We start from the raw sequence: 23,192 nt of genomic DNA, 5'->3' as shown, positions 1-23,192 counted from the left end.
TCCAAGTTCAGGGTGGCTCGTTTTCCTTGCAGACTGCTATGGAGCCACTCTTGCATACACGCCCCTGACTGGGACTGGAGCCGAACGTCACTATACTGTGTATATGTGTACTAACAGACCTCATACATATGATGAGAATATCGGATGAATGACGATCCATTTTTTTTTTGAATGCTAGTCTGCATACCAAAGACCATTAGGTTACTAAAGTTACGAAAATTATCATACGACAGAATACAGCTTTGGAAGTGATGTAATGTGTTGTATTATATTGTATTGTTTCATTTCCGAGCATGCGTGGTCTTGGTCTTCGTTTTTTTTTTGGGACGAATACTGTACTGATTAAACGGATTCTTTGTTCTGATATTGTACAAGAAAAATTTTCATGTTTGTCCCTTCGGATAAATTTGCATGAACGCTCGTGATTGGCTCTCGAAAACTGTGTACTAACAATCAGATTGTTGTACGATTGCTTTGAAAGCGGTATTTTTCATCCGATTTTCTCATCGTGTGTACTAGGCATAAAGCTTGTCATAAGCCTGCTAGAAGCTTGTTTAAAGTGATATTCTGCTCTCCGATTAAGATCTGTGTTTAACATGCTGGAATTGAAGTGGTCTTTGAAGGCTTTATCAAAGTTACTCAAAACTTGCCTTACAAAGGCTTTGTAAATGCTTGTTGTACACACTGCTCTTATACAAGCAAAGCTTATGTGAAAAAAGTCTTATTGTGCCCCGTATATGTTGAGACTGACGCACAATTGATTTGTATGATTACCATTACAGTGTAATGCCAGTTTTTATAGCCACATAACACCAGGAAAAAAAGACAAATTCCTGGTATAATATTTTTGAATTGTGGAAGGAAACTAGTGCTAACACTATTTAATAGTGTCGCTGGTGAGAATACTACCCAGCACTGCAAGGCAACAACAGCATCCCTTACACCACCATACTAATTAGGATCTAGAAATAGCTTATTTTCTTCTTTTTACATTGTTGTCTATGGGTAATGCGAGACAAGAAATCCGACAAACTGCTCTTTATCTAAAAGAAACATACATACAACTCACAGGCCCTGTCTAAGATGCATAGAGGTTTATTGATTTAGTTATGTTCTTTCGTCAAATTTCAAAATGGCTGTAACAGTACACAGGGCACACTTACTACAAGGATAAATCAGCCCATAAATATGGCAGGACAAACACTTCTGGGGTAAATGTATCCACACTTCTAATATAACAAAAAAACTAAAAACATGTAGATTATATACATGAGATTTATACATGTAGTAAGATTGTCTTCATATCACACTTTCTGGCCCCAAAATTCACTGCTGGACTTAAAGTTACCACAGCTTTTATTATGTAAAGGGAAAGCATGAAATCTAAAATGAAAACTTTTGATAAGAGTTCTTCGTGCTAAAAGTGCTAATGAATAGTTCAATGGTTCTTGGATGGAAGGTCAAGGTTTGTTCTGCTGATATCATTCAGTATATTGGGTGAACTGATGAATATGGTCACTAAGCCTAAACACAAGGTAGGTTATATGAAAGACTGCTGAAAATGATATTAAAGGGAAAGTATAGATATCAATTTTTTTAGATAAATGTTTGAAAATAACTTGGTAACCTATTGCTAGTCTTACCAGGCTTCACAGCAAGTCCGCATTGCATGACTCCAGATCAACTTTCTTTTCAAACATTCTACAAGTCTGCTGCAAGTTCTGGTTCAGTTATGTTGTGCAATAGTCCTCCCACCACAGGGGTCACTGTGGCTGAATTTTCATGCTGTGGACTTGCAGAGCTCTTACTGTAGACTCACCACTGCAACTTTTCTCTTGCCAGAGACTTGCCACGCACATTTGCTACAAATTGGAAAAGTGTCAACTAGAACTTTTGCCTTGAATGCTCTGCAAGTGTACACCTTCCCAATGAAAATGTGCAGCAAGTTAACAGACTTACAATTCAACACTGCCACAAATTTGTGGGAAGTTATCCTTGCTATCTGGGGAATTTTAGCTTGATATTAACAACCTTGTTTCTATGCATAATGAGGGGAGCTGTATTACACATCCAGGCTTTACTTCCTGCTTTGCGGTGATGCACAGTTATAGCGCTTTTCTGCTCCTTCTCGCAGTGCAGCGCTATGTTTCATTGAAATTAATGCACAATATGTGTAGCTGATATTTTAACTCAACAGATGTTGTCTAAACCCTTAATAGTTGCTAAACTAGTGTCATACATTTCATGGCTCAGTGCTACTAATCTCCTCTATCATCTTTCAGCCACTTCCTATCTATACCTGTATGCACTTACTCCATCATTGCTCATCATTGACAGACAGTGACGACAGTACATCATGCCTGTACAATATGTGGCGGGATGTCCATTTGTAGATCCAGGGAGACAATGCAAAAGTTTTAGGTAATAAATACAATTAGGAAACAGTTGTTGCTCCCTGACAAGTTCTTGAACACGAACCTTCAAGGTAGGATGAACAAATATTCTTATACAAAAATCTGCAGATCTAAAAGGATTTAAAACAACTTTACTACTAAACTACTAAAGATTCTGTGAAAATGGTGACTTGGTTTTGATCTACTTAAGCAGGAAGGGTAAATCATTACATCAGCTAATCTAATCTAGTTGCTAATGTCTACATTTAATAGCATAGCAAAAACAAGTAAGCATGTAAAATCTTTAAGTCATATAAAAATTACTGTAAGGTATGCAATGCAATAATAACCGAAAAGATGTTCTCACTAAAATATACCATACTTTCCCTTTAAAATGACAATGAGTTATAAGAATATATTCAGAGATACAATATTATTATTAGGACAACATTTCACTGCACAAAATGAACTATCCATTAGTCCTAATCGAGGACACGTTTGTGGTCAAGCTTACTGCAAGCCGAGACTGAAATGGCTGCTAATGTAAGACAACAGGCTGCACACAGCTATACGACTGTTAAAGGAGCTTTAAATATCTCACTATCTATTAGAGTATAGGGACTTTTACTTTAGTGTACCTTTTATGGCACTGGCACTTCAAGTTATTGACCATTATGTCCTTGGGCTCATGACTGTAGCTAAACCTTCTAAGCCTAAGTTTAAATAAAGAGATGTGGACAGTAATAATATACACAAATTAGCTGGATATAGTACAGTAGACCCATGCCAATTTATGCATGAGGTTAAAATGCTTTCCTTTGGGCTTTAACCAACATGCTGTTTATTGGATTGTAGCTTAAGCTGGCCATACACTGATCAAAATTTGTCATGTTTAGTAGGGACCAGCCAAAATGCGATAATTATTTGGCCATCCCTGCACAACAGAAGTCAATCCTTTGACTCCTGTCGAAGGAACATGTTGGAAAACTTTTCTCGATCAGCGGGTGCAGCTATCAGAATACAGTGTCCGTCAGGTTGGATTCCTTCATCCACCTACTTTGTGTGGATGGAAGAATCTTTTTTTTTTTTTTTTTTTGGGCTAAATGGGCAGCTTTAGAGGTTCCACTTCTGTAAATCCAGCTCTGCATATATATATAGTTTGTATAGCAACATCACAGTATTATTTTTCACTCAGACTGCAATTATGGGAATCATATTAGCTTTATTGTAGGGCAGGGGCGTTGCTAGTTCTGCAAAAGATCTGGGGCTAGAGCCCATAGGAGCGATCACCAACCTTTTTGCAGGCCTGGTGGGGAGGGGGGGGGGGCACACCGGTGGTAAACAAGTGGTTCAACTCACCATAATGCATAATCAGTGGGAGCCCTGGGCGTGTCACCTGCCACCAGATGTGGGTTTGTATTTTGCCGTGCCAGCCAGTGCCACCAAATGTCTATTGTCGCTACATTGGTGGCAGGCTGGCAACACTGGTCCATTTAGTGAGGGCAGGAGTGCGGTGGGGTGGGGAGTGAGAGATGATGCCATCCGACATTAAAGAGGCCTGGCTGTGAAGAGCGCTGATGTGCAGCAGTCGGAGAGAGATGATTTACTCTCTGCTCGTCCACGCACTCGCTTCTCTCCTCTCTTCTGCTTCTCTCAAGCAGCCAGAGTTCCCGCCATGGCCGTGGCCCGCTGGTTGGGCAGGGACCCTGACCCAAAAGACTCAGCGCTATGGGCCCCAGATTCGGGGCTTTAGCCCCAATAGCCACCCCCTAGTGACGCCTCTGTTGTAGGGTACCATTGATCTGCCAATATGTAAAGTTATTGCACAGTATGGAACTAGGCAAGGCTGAAATCGTTAGATCTTAAAATGCCTTGCTCATATCACTGCAATATAACCAGCCTGATGTACATTAGGAAATTGATATTTAAGATTCCCAGGTTTTAGGGTTTTGGGAGACTTCTATGTATTTTATCTACACTTGCCTTCATCGGGTACCTCTATAGATTGCTTCGGTGATTTTTTCATATGTACCATTATTGGTTCTGCCTACAAAATAAAAGTTGATTATCTAGCTAAAATGGTACCCAACTGGTATGATCCTCCTGCAAAATGTAATGTTTCCCGTACAATGAGGTTTAGATAGCTGTTACTTTAAACAAGGAATGCTTACATTTTTAAAAAGTTATATTTCTTCAGGAAAAGTGCAAACTAACCACTTATATGGAAGGAAATAGTCTTCTAAAGGTTAATTCCACCAAAAATGGTTTTGATTTCAGCAAGTTAAATCACTTTGTGGCATCTTATATTTCTCAGGAACTTCAGTTGTGAGGCATGTTCACTTTAATATTCAGTTGTGTCCAACTAGCATTGATTTAAACAAAGCTAGATAAGGGTGTTACACTCTCCTGAAAGAATATATTTAATGTGGAATAAGCAAACTGGAGATTCCAGCATCCAGAGTGACACCTTCATTACAGACTTGTGGAAGACAGCATAGAAACATACTACAGGAAAAGCTCACCACTGGTGTCTCAGAGATACAAGATGCTGATGGCTGATTAACCCGCCGGTGCAAACAAAAAACTGCTATTTTAGTTTTGAACGGCCTTTGCCCATTTACATGGCAGTGCACTGATTCAATATGTAATCACTTAGATATTTTGAATATGAAAAGTCTACCAACAGAAAGCCTGGTTTCTTTTTTTAAACACCCCAGTAAAGAATTATATTTGTGTAGTCAAAGTGAGACATATATGTAACATAAGGGTTAAAAAAAAAATTTTTAACAGTTAAATGGAAATCAATTCACATACTGACTGTTTTGCGGTAATCTGGTATTTAAACTGAACACAGAAACCCATTCATTAAGCAACACAGTGATGTTCAGATTCTGGAATGTTTCCAAATATGACATGAACATTCTGAATATGAATGCATATTAAATCATCTGTGATAGTGCATAAGAGGTGGAAAAATCCTGCTATTTTGGCAAATGATATACGGTAATTGCAATGGCATCAGAGTCATGTACCTTTGCTTAGTTACTAAAAAAAAAAAAAAAACGCCACCACTGCTACACTACCAGTTAGCCTTGATGATGGATCCATGAAAGATGCCATCAGATCTCAAATTCAGGGGTCAGCATTGTATGCAGTGCCTGCGACTATGGGGCTCCCGACTAATGAACTTCTATTTCTGTAACCGATACCATTCGTTATGTTGGAAAGACTACCATAAGATAAGTAAACCTCATTTCATCACTTAAGTGTGTGATATCATTAGCAATATGCCAATAAGGCCCAAACTAAGCCTGCATCATTCATATAACATTGGTTTAGTTGAGGTATACTTTTTACACAATACAAATGTAATTTCTGTAAAATCGGGGAATGAACAGATGTAACCTGTTTGCAAATTGTAACTTTTCTTTAGTAATCAGCTTAGAGATATCCCTGTTTCATTGAGGCCTTTTGAGTAGCAGATATCAATATAGGTAACAAAAAATCCTATCTGACTTTAGATATGTCTAGTGCATAAGGTAAATGGGCAACATGAGCTTCAGCAAACAAACAGCAGATAACCCATCTGCCCTGGTGACCCCACAGTCTGTGCAATTCAATGGAAGATTTAATGAGGTCACTCAGACATTGTGAAAACAAACTGTCCCTATGAAAGTCCCCACTGAGCCTCATATAAACAAATATATAAATTCATATATACATATGTAACTAAACACACAAGCTAAGGGATGTCACGCATAAAAGTGTACAAGTGTCATGGTGGCCACTGAAGTAGCCCAGTCATACTCAGTTCTGTACAGACACCAGCACACTTCAATGTACAAGTCCCTCAGAACCTGTCACGCCTGCCCTCTATTACCTGTTCTTAATGTATCTCTGTGTGTATGTTTCTATGGATTTTCCTGTATTACTTTTTTCTGTTGTGTGTCTATGAGTATTTTTCATGCAATTTTTGTTCTAACTCCTCTACTTCTCCTAAATCCCCGATTTGTTATTAGGCAATAACTTTTAACCTTTTTTCGAGATGCAGCTAAAAGTTGGGTTAGAATACATAGGTATCCATTCAAATTTCTTCTTTGAGGACAAGAGAAGGACCTAGATCTGAAGCTGAGAGAAGAATCAATGGTGAAGAGCAATAAGAACAGTGGTAGGAACCGGACAGGAGGATAGAAGAGCTGGAAATGTCAAGTTTGTTGAGAGTTGCAATACAGGCCAATGCTGCGCCAATTCTCCAAAAATATCTGTGCCCACAATGGGGTCAGTTACTCAGTTCCGCCACTATAGAAGTGACAAGTTAAGAAACTTCTTACAAGTGACAATAACAATACTGTATGGTGTGTCCTTCCAGATCTTTTCCACTGATAAAGAAGATGCTATTCCATCTATATGGACACTTCGTATTCTCTTGTGTCCTGCAACATGAATATATACAAAGAGACAAAGTGAAAATAAAATATATATTGATACATATTAATCATCATCATCATCATCATATTCTGTATTGCTTTACTTTAGACTACAAGGCACATATACAAGCTCTAAATAAACCTCTTCCTATTCGTTCTGCAGCTCAATTATAAAATTCTGTGCCTCCTCTGCTGCCTTTATCATACAAAACATAAAAAGCTAATGATCTGTTACCCAAGCTTGTGTCATGGCACTGTCCGCAGCAGAGGTGTTCAAAGACCTGGCATTCCTGCCAGTACTTTGCATGGCCACAGATTGAGCATTGGCACACAATGTTTGCACGAGGACGCACATGGGCACACAGCTATGCACGCTCCCAGCCCAGTTTGGTGCCAAACAACTTTTATAAAGAGGCCAGTTACATTCTACAATTGCTGGTTGATCTTCGTTTCCCCGGTGCGTTTGTTCCTGTGTACACCTTGCAGCTGTAAATACCTGTTACCGACTCGGCTTGCCTCTGGCCTGTTTTCTGCCTGCTTCCTGACCTGACCCTGGATTGTCTAATGAATCATCCCTCTCTGCTCTCCTGTGTATGACCCTGGCTATCCTACTGACTACGCTTGCTCTGACCTACCTGCAAAAAACACACAGGAGGGTGCAATCACCTTGTGCATTAACAAAGATCATTTTAAATTTTTATTTTTTCTAATCCACATAGACAAACACATGCAAGTAAAAACATCAAGCATCACAATTCTGTTCCACCAGGAACGCAATGCAGTTCGTCCTGGGAATAAAATGGTTGAACAGCTGATGCATTCCTCTGAGGAAGGGGACATGATCCCCGAAATGCGTCAGTTGTCCAACCATTTGTTCCCAGGTCGAACAGCATCACGTTCCAGCTGGGGCAGATCTGTGTTGCTTGATGTTTTTACTTGCATGTGAGTATCCATTTGTCTATGTGGATTAAATAAAAATTATCTATGGTAATGCATGAGATGGCTATATTGACAAGAAGTGTGATGGAAGAATATCCCTGGGTTTAACACTAGAGTGTTTTTGGATATTTGTTGTTTATTGCTCTGATCTACACCTGGTACCCGACATTGGCTTCAAACTGACTTCTCTCCTGTTCTCTATTCTGCTTAAGACCTGCTGCTTCTCACTGGCGCCACTTTCATTGCACTCTACAGTTATTGCTTATGTCTGTCTGATACATGCAAAGAGAACTGTCTCATAGACAACAGTGTATTTATAATTTGATGCACTATTCCATGTTGAAAAACATAAGTGTGAACCATAGAAGAAGCCTCCACCTGCAGATGAGCTTCCAAAACAAGAACTATACCTGATCAAAATAATCCTCCAGTACCTTTTCATATGGCTCCATGCAAACTAGCATTTTTTTTAAGTTCCTAGAAATGTTATTAGCATTTTTTCGCTCATATAAGCTAAATAGTGTTATCCTATGTGTCCATGTACACTACTTTAGGCTATTAGTGTTTTTGGAGCTTTAGTGTCTAGGAGCAGAAAAAAATAGTTTTGTAGAGTTTTTTACATTGTTTTTCCAGCAGAAAAAATAAAAACCACTAAGCAGTTCTAAACGCCACTATAACAGCTATAATGAGCATTTATTATTTTGTTTTTCTTCATGTACTGTAGAAATTCTAATAAAATGCTAATGCTCATAAACACTCCTAAAAGCTACTAAAACCCACCACAAAAACGATATTATCAGCATTTTTCATCCAGCATTTTTTTCCTAGTATTTTTTGAGCTTATAAAAAATGCTAGTGTGCATGGAGCATTAAAATAGCTGATCTTCAAGGATTTTAGGCTAGATGAAGCAAAACCAAGATTAGCATTTCACAGAGAATGTTTTGCACTTTAAACCCCTTTAAGCGATCTGATTAAAAATATTGCTTGTGCTGTACAATTTTTTTAAGTCATGTGATGACACAGCTTCTGATTAAAGACAAATTAAAGAAATGTTTTTTTTAAATGTTTAGCTGGCCATAGATGTGATGGAAGGAAATAAAATAGCTTGGTTCCCCCATCAACACAGTCACTGCTGTTTTGGGTAATTGCTGCGTTATTTTATTCTGCCAGCAGGGGGTGCAGGGAGCATTCCTTGCCATCAGAATACAATGGTTCAGTGGCGGCTGGTGTTTTTTGTTTGGGGGGCCATCAAACAACCACCCCCCAGCTGTTTTCCGGTCCACGGGCCCTTACCCAATTGGCAGTTACATCTGGGTTCATCAGGAACATCAGGGATCATCGGGCAGGGAGACAGGCTGTGACAGGCATCTTGCAGTATCTGCTATGTCCTCTTCCCTTCCGGGATCAGGGCGGCTTCTGCTGTGCATCTCCTTCCCTCCTCCTAGGCATCCAATAGGATTGCCTAACCTTTCAGCCAATCGGAAAATGGACAACTGTCCCGCGCTTCCTGATTGGCGGAGAGGCGATTACGTTTTAGAAAAGAAAATATTAATTTGCTTTTCTAACACATCTGAGTAGGATCAGAGGCGCAATGCTCTGTGTTCCAAGCCTATGGCTCTAATCAGGTGCTTCAAAAAACACCCTAGTTGCTGTGATTCAGGTGCCCGGCATCAGAGATGAGGCCAGATGCCAGAATAGGGTGCGGCACGGCGGCCATGGATAGATTCATGCTTTGCGCGAATCTATCCATTCACCATATAGGGTGGCAAGGATAGAGGGGGTGGTGCCTGTGCGCCCTTAATGTACGGGCCGCCCCTGCAATGGTTACTGCTAGCAGCTATAGCAGATGGCAGTAACCATATGTAGAAAAGTCTGACATGCTGGTTGTACCCAAGATGGATCGACTTGGGTACATCATTCTTAACATGCATCGAAATTCCGCTGAATTTGAATTCATGTATGGCTGGTTTAAGTAGTAATCATATTATATTTCAGTTAATTATAATTTTATAGTTTTTCTAAACATATTTGCTATAAGGCACAAACATGACAAGAGTTGAACAGAACTCTCAATTAATATGAACACTTCCTGTGAAATCCCACTATGTATGGCTCACTGGGGGTAAATGATCATTGCATGAAATTAGTTACTTACTCCTGTTTCAAATGCTGGATTGTCAAATGCAGATTCCACCGTGACTTGATCGTACGCCGGAGAGGAAGAAAGTGGCAGGCCAAGCAGAGCTTTTCCTTGTAGCCTGTATACAAAGAAGGGGAAGATTAGCTCTTTACATGGAAGGAGCTCACAGTATCTGGCCAATTGCGGGCATCCACACTCTGGGGTTAGTTTACTAAAGGCAAATAGACGGTGCACTTTGCATGTGCAGTGGCCCATGCAAAAGCATGTGTTCCAGAGCTTAGTAAATGAGACGAAGCTACACTTTGCAAAGAATGCCCGATCATGTGCAAGGTAACAAAAAAAACAGCATTTCTGCTTGCACATGATTGGATGATGGCATCAGCAGATCAGATATACTAAGCTCTGGAGCAAATCCCCCTGCAGAGTTCAACCACACTTGCAAAGTATACGGTCTATTTGTCTTTAGTATATCAACCCCTCTATGTCTGCGTTTACTTACTTTGAGAAATATAGGTAGATGGCTGCGATGACCAGAGCCACCATGATAACAGGAACAAAGACCGCCAGCAGTATGTGTGTGCCTTCTACTGGAATGCCGGAAGCTGCTGCCTTCTCCACAGCTGGATGGAAAGAGCACAGCAAGAGTCAATCAGCTCAGGCAGACAGAATGTCTTCCATACACATTCAAGCACACTCCAAACTGACATTTATTTAAAACAGGTAGTAATATATTCTGATTAAAATCTGTGGAATTCCAGAATATGGAAATTGATGACCTATTTTTGGCTGTTTAAATCCAGCCGCAGAAATTAGTAAATGAAGGTACCACTTTAGTCAAACATATTGTATGTATTGTATTAAATAGACCCTAACAGGGTTTGGGACAAACTATACAACATTGCTGGAGCTGAAGCTTACAAAGGTAATTTTATTCATTCACGTAAGCTTTTCTTTTACAAAAATTAAAAAAAAAAACCTGATGCTGTAACTTGCTTAAAAAGTAAAATTAGGATTTAAGTTGATTTTTCATTTACTTAATGTCCAATCAGAACTGAATCTAAGGCCTGATTCACACCTATGCATTTTTAGTGCTTTTTGCATTTTGCAGATTTGTACTACAGTCCATTTAACATGGTTTCCTATGGAACAAGTTCTATAGTGCAAATCTGCAAAATGCAAAAAGCACAAAAAATGCATAGGTGTGAATGTAGGGTAAGACCACACTGCCCACAAGGTGACAATGCTGCAGTGATTTAATTGCAGAACAAACAGCATTGTCAGCCTGGTAAAGTAAGGGGATACATAATGGGTCTACTGGCAGGATCAACAAGTAATAAACTACAGAATGTTCTGTGGGGAGTAGAAAACCCCCCAAAAATGAATGATCAAATGTGATGCACAAGCTGAACACTAGGGAGATTTATTTGAACCTTTCTGTACATAAGTGTGATGTTTAATACATTTCCCAATATATGTACAATGTATATGTTACAGCAGTGTTTCTCAACTCCAGTCCTTGAGGCGCCCCAACGCACAGGCGATTTGTTCACTTTCACTGTCTTAGTAATTACCATAGCCATTTCTTCATAAATCCTGAAAACATGACCTGTTGGGGCACTTTAAGGACTAGAATTGAGAAACAATGTTACAGGACTCCAAGGATGGCTCCTAGATTATTGTCTATGGGCCCTTTAATTGTCACTGTGGGATTAGCTGGAACAGAATGGGTATTTGAGTGAAGTTCTCGTAGTCCAGAGGAAAAGTGAGAGATGGTTGCAAGCTTTTAAACCCTAGGAAAGCTTTTAAACCCATAACACATGAGAGCCTTGAACTTACTTTTGCCTGGTTAGCCCTATTCTTTTTGTACTATGCACGTCATAAACCTGTTGGACTGCTAAGTGTATTGCATTAAAGTGGTTGTAAACCCGAAAAACGAAAACAAAAAACAATAACAAACCCTGTAAGACAAAGGCATAATGAGCTGGTATGCGTTGCTAGTTGATAAGTAAGCACAGTGTAGCTGTGCGAAACTACTCCACCTCTGACATGCAACAGAATATGGACTATGGGCATGCTACAAGAGATGGATAGAAACTGCAGGTATGCTGCAGGGGACGATCAGAGAAAAGGTACATGCTTCAGTAGACAGAGAAAGACTGGAGACACATTACACAAGACTGCTACAGATCACTGGCATTGCAGCACCTTTACAAATCAATTCAAATTGATTGTGCTGCCATGGAGACACAATCTGAGAGAGTGATAGATCAATAGAAGATTCACCATCTTCATTAACTTCCCCTCCACATGTTTTCCGCCAACAGTAGCATGCCCCGCCACTCCCCCAATGACAAAAGAGGCCTCAAGAGTCAGAGCAGGCCAATAGGGCACACAGGGTCTGTCACACAAGGAGTTCAACCCACTCTATATTGAGATGCCTTAAAAAGCACATCAAACACTCCATAGGGGACACTATCACCAAGCACTACCCTAAGCCCTGCTCATATACCTACAGCCCACCGAAAGAGATAAATTTTAAAGGGCATAATGCAACTCTATCCACTCCAGCATGTCGCACAAGCCTCCCCACATGTTAATACCCTCTACTACTCCTCTACTCATGTTGTACTCACTAATGGATCGTCCACTGACTCAGGTGCAGACATGGATGATTACATTACTTGGGTGAATGTGAGAAACATATACCTACTATTACATCCTTCAACTTTTAATCAAACAAGTGAAAGAGTCTTACAGAGAAAAGATTGCCACTAATAATACTCTCAGGGACACACATACACTAAGAGGTTTGGACCCCTCTACCCCTGAACCTCATCATTTTGTCTCTCAAACATGCCATCACCTATGGATAATCACCACATTCTTTTTTACAGTTAAGAACTGGAACTGTCACTGGAATAGGGCCCATTGTCTGAAACGCTCAACTTTCTGAACTAACTTTGACTACTGGGAACAGGGCCGGTGCTACCACTAGACAAACTAGGCAGCCGCTAGGGCGCACTGCTGCCTAGGGAGCCCGGCCACTAGTGTTCCTACTCTCTTCTCTCTGCATCAAGCAACTAAATCTCAGCATCAGCAGGCAGCCACCGCTACATTCGCACATAGTGTCAGAGCGATGGTGGAGGACTGTGTCTGTGTGCCAACTCCTAAATGAATGGTAGCAAGCAAGCATTCATTGATTGGTAGGTTGCATTGATGGGTGCTGGTAGGCTACATTGATGGGCACTGGTAGGCTGCTTTTAATGGGTGCTGGTGAGGCTGCATTTGATGGGTGCTGGTGGGCTGCATTTGACGGGCGTTTCATTAAAAAGGTAAAGGTGGGGTATACATGGGCAGGGCAAAGGGGTGGCGTCAGGGGTGGAGCCAAGGGGGCGGCAAAGTGAGATTTTGCCTAGGGTGTCAAAAATCCTTGCACCAGTCCTGACTGGAAATAACAAAAATGATTCTTGGTGTTTCGGACATCTGCCACTTTGGCCAGGAAATCCTTCACCCCCCCCCCCCCTCCTTCTCATAATAAGGTCCCTGTTGTCCTAGATAAAGCAAGTTTTGGTTTTACAATAGGTTTTCCCATTTTACAATGCAACCTGCTTGCCTATATCAAGCCTACCTATATCTAGATATTTTTACAGGTTAATATAGGGCAGGTTGGGAGGGAACACTCCCAGACTCCCCATGGCTCCCTTGTGGGTTGCTTTATCACATACCTTTTATCTGGAACCCAGACCCTTAAGGTCCTTGAGACCCCACTGGCGATGTGGATGCCCATTTAGAAATATTTTGGCTATACTGAAAATGTTCATTGTTTTTCCTACATGTGTTTTACTCACTGAGGCATTTGTCACATGCATCTGGTTCATCAGACTTCTTCTGTGTGCTGACTGGTTCAGATATATCTGTCTACCTGTTCCAGCTGCTGGTAAAGGTACAAGGCACTCATGCCACTGCGTGTCCTTGCGCCACCTGTTTTCTTTACAGGGTTTCTGAGCTGGAGGTGTATGAGAAGTCCTCATTGCTCCTCCCCCAGATGACACGGCAAAGGCTGGACAGTGCAAAACATATAAAACTACTTAATGCAAAGCACCAGATAGCACTAAAACACAGAATATTATCCACAGGGGCCTTGAGGGTCACTCAATAAATGCCAAAGGGCCAAAAGATGAGCACCAGGGGGTCTACTTACTGCAAAGAGTGCTGAATTAAGAGGCACATTTAAACCAGGCAGGTTTTATACAAGGATTTAGCAATCTTTTAAAAGCTTTATACACTTCTGTGTTTTTGTTTTTTGCCTTATCACAGCCTTTCTCCAACTGATTTCTGAATGGGAGGATCTGCCTTCATTATAATCACTTGAGCAATCTCATTGTTGTGATGAAAAAAAACTGCAGCATCTTGAAGAGCATTTCACCTACAATTGCAGAGTTCTCCTAAACTTTTCTGTTATCTCATTGTAGACTTATGGGAAAAGCAGTTAGCCAATTACACAAGTAGGAAGTGATATATATATATATATATATATATATATATATATCCATACATAATTTTTTTTTGCAAAAGTGGAATTTTTCTTTCAAGAGCAACTACAATGGTTTTGAGTAACAAATTTTTTTTTTACAACCGTTTTTTTAGATCTATATACAATCTTTGTTTTACAAAATAAATATTTAATATACAACAAAAGGGTTTTTAAAGCACTATGGGGTTGATTTACTAAAGGCAAATAGACTGAGCACTTTGCTCGGCAAGTGCAGCTGTTCCAGAGTTTAGTAAGTGAGGTAAAGCTTCACTTTACAAAGAACACCCAATCCCGTTCAAGGAAAAAAACAAACTGCCTTTTTGCTTGAACATGATTGGATGATGGAAGTCAGTAGAGCTCCTGGTCATTTACCAAACTCTGGAGCAACTGCACTTGTAGAGTGCATAGTCTATTTGCCTTTAGTAAATCAACCCCTATAAGTTATGCTGTCAATTAGTCGTTTTCCTGGTTATTTGCCTCCCCACCCTCCAACCAGGTTCATTTTGCATAGCTAACTAAATATCGTGTAAACGATATTACAATTTTCAAGCAGAATCTTTTATAGCTGACAATATAGGGTAAGTACATCCAAAAAAAAGCTTGCGATTATCTAAATAAGGGATAGAGACAGATTGGAGTTAGACAGAATGAATTTGAGCCTGTAAAGACTGGTAGACAGGGGCAATTTACTAAAACTGGAAAGTGCAAAATCTGCTGCAGCTCTGCACGGAAAGCAATCAGCTTCCAGGTTTTAAGCCGGGTTCATACTGGTATGACATGATAGTCATACCACTTTAGATCCGACTTTGCCCTGCGACTTGATGTCAGACATGGGTCCGACTTCAATGAACAGGGATCCGACTTTGATCGCCGACAATACCAGGCACTGTGTCTGTTATGAATCTTTAGGGGGAACTCCACGTACAATGTAAAAAAAAAACGGCATGGGTTCTCCCTCCAAGAGCATACCAGGCCCTTTGGTCTAGTATGGTTTTTAAGGGGAATCCCCACATCGTATTTTCGGCATTAGGGTATTCCCCCCAAAATCCATACCAGAGCGACCCCCTCCCTCCTGTACCCCCTCAAAATGGGGGGTGGGTACTTTGGGGCAGGGGGGCCCTGTGCCCCCCACCCCAAAGCACCTTGTCCCCATGTTGATGAGGACAGGGGCCTCAACCCTTGCCATTGGTTGTCAGGGTCTGTGGACGGGGTTCTTATTGGAATCTGGAAGCCCCCTTTACCAAGGGGGCCCCCCATCCTATGTGAATGAGTATGAGTGACATTGTACCCCTACCCATTCCCCTAAAAATAAATGTCATAAATAAAACACATTACACAGGTTTTTAAAGTAATTTATTAAGGCAGCTCCGTCGTCTCTTGCAATTTCTTCTCCCCTCTCCGGGTCTTCTCCGCTCTTTGCTCATGTCTTATAGCCCTCTCCGGCTGTCTTCTCCACTGTCTGGGTCTTGTCCGCTATCTTCTCGCGAAAGAGTGAGAGGATAGCGTAGAAGCCCCGGACAGCAGAAAAGACAGCGGACAGAGGGAGAAGAACTGGAGAGGGCTATAAGACATCAGAGGAGAGCGGAGAAGACCCGGAGAGGGGATAAGAGATTGGAAGCTGCCTTAACCTCCCTGGCGGTATTCCCGAGTCTGGCTCGGGGTGAAATTTCAGAACCTAAGGCGGTAACCCTGAGCCGGACTTGGGATCGCATTGCAGGATCCAGGAAGAGCTTACTTACCTTCTCCACTGGATCCTGCGATGTCTCCCCGCAGTGTGAGCGGCTCGTCCTCCGCTCGATTCATCATGGAGTCGGGCTCCGTTCCCTGCGAGCGAAGTGACGCATGGGGACGGAGAACGGTGCCAAATTCAAAAAGTGAAACACACACAATACATACAGTACACGGTAATCTTACAGATTACATTGCTGTATGAAATTATTTCACATCCCTTTTGTCCCTAGTGGTTTGTCCAGTGCCCTGCATGCAGTTTTATATTGTAAATACTATTCTTTCTGCCTGGAAACTGGAGATTGTCCATAGCAACCAAAACTGTCCCTTTACATCAAAAGTGGTTTTAGACCAGCTTGAAAACAGCGATAATAAATTAGAATCACTTGAAGAATTGAGGGATAGCGATTTGTGGGGAGATCCGTCATCAAATACTGAAAGTAATGACAGTGACAATTCTGCAACTGCGCAAATTTCAGTGTTTTTGATTTGATTACATTATTGAATTTTTTTTATTATTATATTATTATTTGGTATAATTATTTATAGTTATTTATTATATTATAATTTATGATTTTATTTTTCAAACTGTATCATACCCGGAATGTCTACTAGACTCTGGTTTGGACAGATTTAAGTGAGTTATTCCTAAGAATTACAGGCCTACAATATAAAACGCCAAATTTCCATGCAAAATAATTGTACCGCTTTCAGCACCTAAAATCCGGCATAATCATACTGCCAGGGAGGTTAATAAATTGCATTAAAACCTGTGTAATGTGTTTTATTTTTGACACTTTTTTCAGGTGAATGGGTAGGGGTACCCCATACTCATTCACATAGGTCGAGGGGCCGGGATCTGGGGGGCTTCCAGAATCCGATAAGCCCCCCCACCCACAGACCCTGACAACCAATGGTCAGGGTTGTTGGGAAGAGGCCTTTTTCCTCATCAACATGGGGACAAGGTGCTTTGGGATGGGGGGCGCAGGGCCAAAGCCGAATTTGTCAAATCGGTGATCAGACTTTGATCCGACTTCAGTGATATTCAGTGGGCTGCATTACAAGTGCACTGCAATTGAACTTGGAAGTGTACTGTAAGTGCACTTGGAAGTGCAGTCACTGTAGATTTGAGGGGAAGATCTAAAATGAGGGGAAGCTCTGCTGATTTATATCATCCAATCATCTGCAAGCAAAAATGCTGTTTTTTATTTTCTTTACATGTCCCCCTCAGATCTACAGTGACTGCACTTTTACCTGTAGTGCACAATGGATTTGCCTTTAGTAAATAACCCCCAATGCCTACATTCTTTTATCTGCAATAGTGTTTACTACTTCACTCTGATACACCAATCCATTAGAACTGAAATTCTATTAGTTCTAAGCATGACAATTTGAATGTCATGTTAGCATTGGAACACTTTGGGGGGGGGGGGGGGGGGGGTTACTAAAACAGGACCACTCAGAATCTGGTGCAGCTGTGCATGGTAGCCAATCAGCTTCTAACTTCAGTTTATTCAGTTACCTTACATTCACACCTATGCATTTTTGGTGCATTTTGCAGAAACGCACTACAGTCCATTTATCATGGTTTCCTATGGATGTAATTCACATCTGTACATTTTGCGGTGCTGCGTTTTTTTGGAAAGGGTCTTTTTTCCCGCAGAAGATTGCATTTTGCGTGTAATAGACTTCGGGAAGCTCGCCGCCATGTCCTTAACTGATGAGTCATCACCTGTCAGCAGGGTTCCCCGCTGACATCTGAATGTAAAAAAAAGAATTGCCGGCAAAAAAAAAAATCACTGAAAAAAAGACACGGGGTCCCCCCCTCCAAATCCATACCAGCATGTGCACCTATACTCATTCACCAAAAAAGTGTCAAAAAGAACACACAGTTTTTGACAATTCCTTTAATAAAAAAAATAAATAAATGTCCCCCTGATCTAGATCTATCATCAATCACGCCGCCCCGCTAGATCTGAAAAAAGTAAAGAAAAAAAAGCTCCGCCTGAAGCAAAGGCTAACAGCCGACTGCCTGCTCCTCCTTCTGACAGTTCCTAAATAGGTAAGGAGCGAGGCCATCCAGTGACATCACCTGGTGGCACTGCCCCTCCCCCGTGACGTCAGCGGCCCAGCATGCAAGAACTTTCAGACGGAGGAGCAGGCAGTGGACAGTTAGCCTTTGTCCAGATTTTTTTTTTTGCCGACAATTCTTTTTTTTACATTTAGATGACAGCTTATCGGTTGTTAAGGACGTGGCAGCCGGCTTCCTGGCCTGCTCCTTAGCAACCAGCTATACACAGTGTTTGAAGAGAAAAAAAAAGCAATACACACAAAATGCATGAAAACTGCATGCAAAAACACATTAAAAATGTGGGTTTAAAAATGCAAAAACGCACCTGAAAACCACATCAACTGCAACCTGTGAACCTAGCCTTAAAATGATTGTTAACCCCCCAAAAAAACAAACAGGTCCTGTTCCCTTAAAGCATGTTGTACAGCAAAGCGCTTGTGCTGTGTCATTTGGCCCCCTGTATCACCTGTAATACCTAGCTGATCCTGCCTGGCTATGTCCTCCTCCCCATAAGCTGAACATGATATATCAGGGCTGCTGAGCCCTGACACCGTTGTCAGCGTACGTGCCTCCATCAGCCACAACCCTGCTCTCTGTCTCCTGTGTCCTCTCCTCCATCCTCTGCCCCATCCCCTCTGTGACTGTCTGCCCGTATCAGTGCCCGCCCCCTGAGACCCCACTCCCCACTCCTGCTGCTCTCATACTTAACATGAAATGCTCTCATTCCCTCTGTATTAGAACAATAAGTTCCCCTATATCTGTAACACATCGTCTTCCTGCGATCATGGGACTCCTTGGCTCTGCCTCTCCTCTCCTCCCCGACTGATGTCAGTAGCAGTGCTTGGCCCCGCTCGCTGGAAATGTGAGCCGGACAGAGGACAGGAAAAAGATGGCAACTGATTGCAGGATCGCTGTGTTATCAGTATAGATAAGCGTATTTATTATATAGCACAGACAAAAGGGAACTTATTGTTCTAATACAGAGGGGATAGGAGCTTTTAATACAAGTGGCCTAACAACCACTTTAAGCTTTGGCAATAAAACCTGGAAGCTGATTGGTTGCTATGCACCAGAGTTTGCACTCTAGTTTTAGTGAGTAACCCTCAGAGTACTTGTAGACTATTTTTACATGTTGTCATCTTGGCAAAGCTACAGGTTCATCGTAATGCAGCTCACAATTGGTGCATCTGCTTACCTCCCTTTTGCTTTCCTGCTGAGTGGTCGGGAAAAAAAGAGAAACCTGTGTAAGTTACAAGTCACTGAAGTCTTGGCATACATAGGACCACATACTGTCTACATGCATTTAGTTTAGCAACAATGGCAGGGTGGCAGACTATTGCTCTAGTCCAGTTGCCTAATACAGAGAATGGTGAACTATGTCTGCAAATTGTGTGTCTAAACACAGGATATCCGTGACAGCACAAAATCATAATTGGGAGACAATTGTGACACCATAACAGTAAGTACTTGAACAAGGACCTTAATGGCAGGAAAAGCGGGTGTTATTTTAAATGCAGATTTAAAAAGATGGAAAACAACTTTATAGTTATACTTTTTATATATCAATAGATTAATGCTTAGATGAGATATTAATTATTAGGTTTAGACCTATTTTAACACTTACCTCTGCTCTAACTGAATTTCTTTAATATACGCTATTGGAGCTTAAATTACCACTGCTGCTGGCACCAGAATTGCCCTCCAATAGATCTTTGTTAAAGGATTTAAAGTGTACTCATTCCAATTACAGGGCCTGGAAAAAGTCCTGTATTGTTATTTTTCGTCACTACCTCCCCGAGTTGGGAGTGGGTAATTTGCATTCCTGCTGCCTTCCTTGGATGTGGTAGCCATTTCTTAGGCTCCCTCTCCGGAAACAAACCCTGATTCCCCATTACCCATGGTAACCATGGTAGGCTCAGAAAGTACCATCGAAATTTGATAGGGCAGACATCTAAATGTATTGTCGCCGTCACGGGGATGTGTGATTGACCTGAGGTTATCTAGAGTCACAAAGCAGCCGGAGAAGGGGCCTGGAGGCCCCCGGATTGGTTTTTGTCTGATAAATGCACGCATTCCTGGGGGTCAATATTCATTGGCATGTATTAGTTAAGGAACCATAACTGATTTAATGAGCCATTCGCAGTTTCACTGTACTGGCCATGTGTACTTACACGTGCATGGCTTAAAGTGGTTGTAAACCCTTTACAACCACTTTTTACTACAGGCAAGCCTACAATTAGGCTTACCTGTAGCTACACTGGATATCTCCTAAACCTGCATGGTTTAGGAGATATCCCCTGTATTTGCAGGTGCCGACGTCATCAGCACATGTGCACTTAAACAAACTGAAGCAACGGCACGTACATGCTGATGCTTCAGTTAGACCGTGCCGTTGGTGGTGGCTCCCGCGCCCATGTGCGGGAGTGATGTCATCGTGGCTCTGGCCAATCACAGCAGTAGAGCCGTGATACCCGGAAGTAACGAGGAGCGATGAACAATGGCTGCGGATGCTTCGTTCTGAGGTAAGTAATTTATAATGAGTTAGTATACAATGCATACTAACACATTATGCCTTTGTCTTTGTTTTTTTGTTTTTGTTTTAGGGTTTACAACCACTTTAAGAGCACACTTACCAGATCCATTGGCTCCAGAAGCTAATACTTCTCCACTGAGGTATCAGACCACCAAAACTGATGATTGCAGGTAACCTCCAATCTGACCATAGTTCAGGAGTTGTAAAACACAAATAATAAACTAAGGGCATATTTATAAAGGATATGACATTCACCAAACATTAACTGCAGGTGAATTCATCAGAGTATATGCACCAAATATGCACCAGGAAAATACAGCTGTGGTGTATGTTTGATGAATGCCACATTAACTATTTTGTAAATATACCCCTAACCTATTATTATGTAATATTTTTCACATCCATAAAAGCACCTGTTGCTTTTTCACCTCCTTCTTGTACTAGTCTAGTGTAACAATGAGCACATATTAACCTCCCTGGCGGGAGTTCTGGTTTTAGGTACTGAAAGCGGTACAATTATTTTGCATGGAAATTTGGCGTTTTATATTGTAGTAACGTCGCAGGGAACGCAGCTCGGCAGCATTCGGGCACTGTGTGAATCGAGTTAAGGACAGCTCGATCACACAGCGCGGAGGACATAGCTGGATCCAGGGGACAAGGTAACTCTCCCTGTGTCCTCCCTGTATCCAGCGATGCGATCCCGAGTCTGGCTCGGGGTTACGGCTCGTGGAACTAAAATCCCAACCCGAGCCAGACTCGGGATCACCGCTAGGGAGGTTAAACACACGTTGCGTAAAACACAAAAACATTTTTAAAATATTACTTACCTTCTATACCCTGATTGCTGTAAAATTCTTTATACGATGCTGGAGGGAAGAAAGAAAAATATTCATGCTGTTACTTTGCAAATTTTGTCTGTGCTGGTTAATAGTACTCACACACCCAAGCTTATTCTACTGTATAAAGAGCAGTGATGGTGTCCTTAGGCCGCGTACACACGCGCGGACTGTTTGCCCAACCTTGTTCGTCAAACAGTTTCGGCAAACAGTCCGCTCAAAATTTGCATGAGCGGACTTGCCCACACACGAGCGGACTGTTTCAACGAACTGTTTGCCAAACAGTCCGCTCAACTTTTGAAATGAACGGACTCGCCCACGTAAGGCGGAGGCAAATCCGCCCATTTCGAGTGCGTGTACAGGTAGGCGGGGCCCGCGAAGGAGACGTCGCGGGCTCCGCCGCCTGGAATGGGCTTAAAGGGGAACCCCAACGCCGAAAAAAATCGGCGTGGGGGTTCCCCCAAAGTCCACACCAGACCCTTGTCCGAGCACGCTACCCGGCCGGCCAGGAAAGGGGGGCGAGCGAGCGCGCCCCCCCTCCTGAGCCGTACCAGGCCGCGTGCCCTCAACATGGGGGGGCCGCGCGGCCCCCCCACCCCAAAGCACCTTGTCCCCATGTTGATGAGGACAAGGGCCTCTTCCCGACAACCCTGGCCGTTGGTTGTCGGGGTCTGCGGGCGGGGGGCTTATCGGAATCCGGGAGCCCCCTTTAAGAAGGGGGACCCCGGATACCGGCCCCCCACCCTATGTGAATGAGTATGGGGTACAATGTACCCCTACCCATTCACCTGTGAAATAAAGTACAAAAAAAAACACAACACAGGGAAAAAATATTTTATTGCACAGCTCCGGGGGTCTTCCGTCTTCGGGGGTCTTCTCGCCGGACTCCTCCGCTATCTGTGTGTAGCTCTTTTACTAGCGGAGGAGTCCGGCTTTCTTCCTCCCCGCCGCCGGCCTCTTCTCCCGACTTCGGGGGTCTTGTCCCCCTCTTCGGTTCTTCTGCCGGGCCACCGCGCCTTCTTGTAGCTCTTTTACAGGCGGTGGCCCGGTCTTCTGTCGCCGCTGCCTTCCGTTCTTCTGTCGCCGCCTTCGGTTCTTCTGCCGGGCCACCGCGCCTTCTTGTAGCTCTTTTACAGGCGGTGGCCCGGTCTTCTGTCGCCGCTGTCGTCGCCGCCGCCGCCGCCTTCCGTTCTTGTTCTTCTTCTTTTCTTCTTCTTCTTCTCCTGGAGATGTTGACTCGACGAGCTCTCCGGCCGGAATGCCAGGGCCGCGCTGTGCGGTCACTTATATAGTGACAATGGGGCGGTGTCACATGGTATATGTCACATGGGTTGGTCACATGGGTTGATGTCACATGGGGACTATGACATCGTAAGGGGGCGGGGTCACCATGTGACCAACCCATGTGACATATACCATGTGACACCGCCCCATTGTCACTATATAAGTGACCGCACAGCGCGGCTCTGGCATTCCGGCCGGAGAGCTCGTCGAGTCAACATCTCCAGGAGAAGAAGAAGAAGAACAAGAAGAAGAACAAGAACGGAAGGCGGCGGCGACGACGACGACAGCGGAGACAGAAGACCGGGC

At 42.6% G+C, this 23,192-nt stretch overlaps 1 protein-coding gene across 3 annotated transcripts in view; it reads right to left on the bottom strand.

The window, feature by feature from the left end:
* Positions 1 to 5,075: 5,075 nt before the first annotated feature.
* Positions 5,076 to 23,192, bottom strand: part of SEZ6 (seizure related 6 homolog) — a 916,788-nt gene continuing 898,671 nt past the window's right edge. Inside the window, exons 14-18 of one of the 3 annotated variants that reach the window (XM_077480389.1) lie at positions 21,594 to 21,632; positions 19,429 to 19,446; positions 10,400 to 10,520; positions 9,916 to 10,018; positions 5,076 to 6,826 (exon numbers count right to left, since the gene is read on the bottom strand). In XM_077480389.1, coding sequence (XP_077336515.1) covers positions 6,797 to 6,826; positions 9,916 to 10,018; positions 10,400 to 10,520; positions 19,429 to 19,446; positions 21,594 to 21,632 — 311 coding nt within the window. In that variant the 3' untranslated portion in view covers positions 5,076 to 6,796. The remainder of the gene's footprint in view (positions 6,827 to 9,915; positions 10,019 to 10,399; positions 10,521 to 19,428; positions 19,447 to 21,593; positions 21,633 to 23,192) is intronic. The other 2 variants (XM_077480390.1, XM_077480392.1) reach the window with 2 other exon arrangements.

The sequence above is a fragment of the Lithobates pipiens genome, unplaced genomic scaffold (genome assembly GCF_037356315.1).
Source record: "Lithobates pipiens isolate NorthernLeopardFrog02 unplaced genomic scaffold, aLitPip1_a1.2 Scaffold_16, whole genome shotgun sequence".
Lineage (NCBI taxonomy): Eukaryota > Metazoa > Chordata > Amphibia > Anura > Ranidae > Lithobates > Lithobates pipiens.
This window is presented reverse-complemented; position numbering and strand designations above follow the sequence as displayed.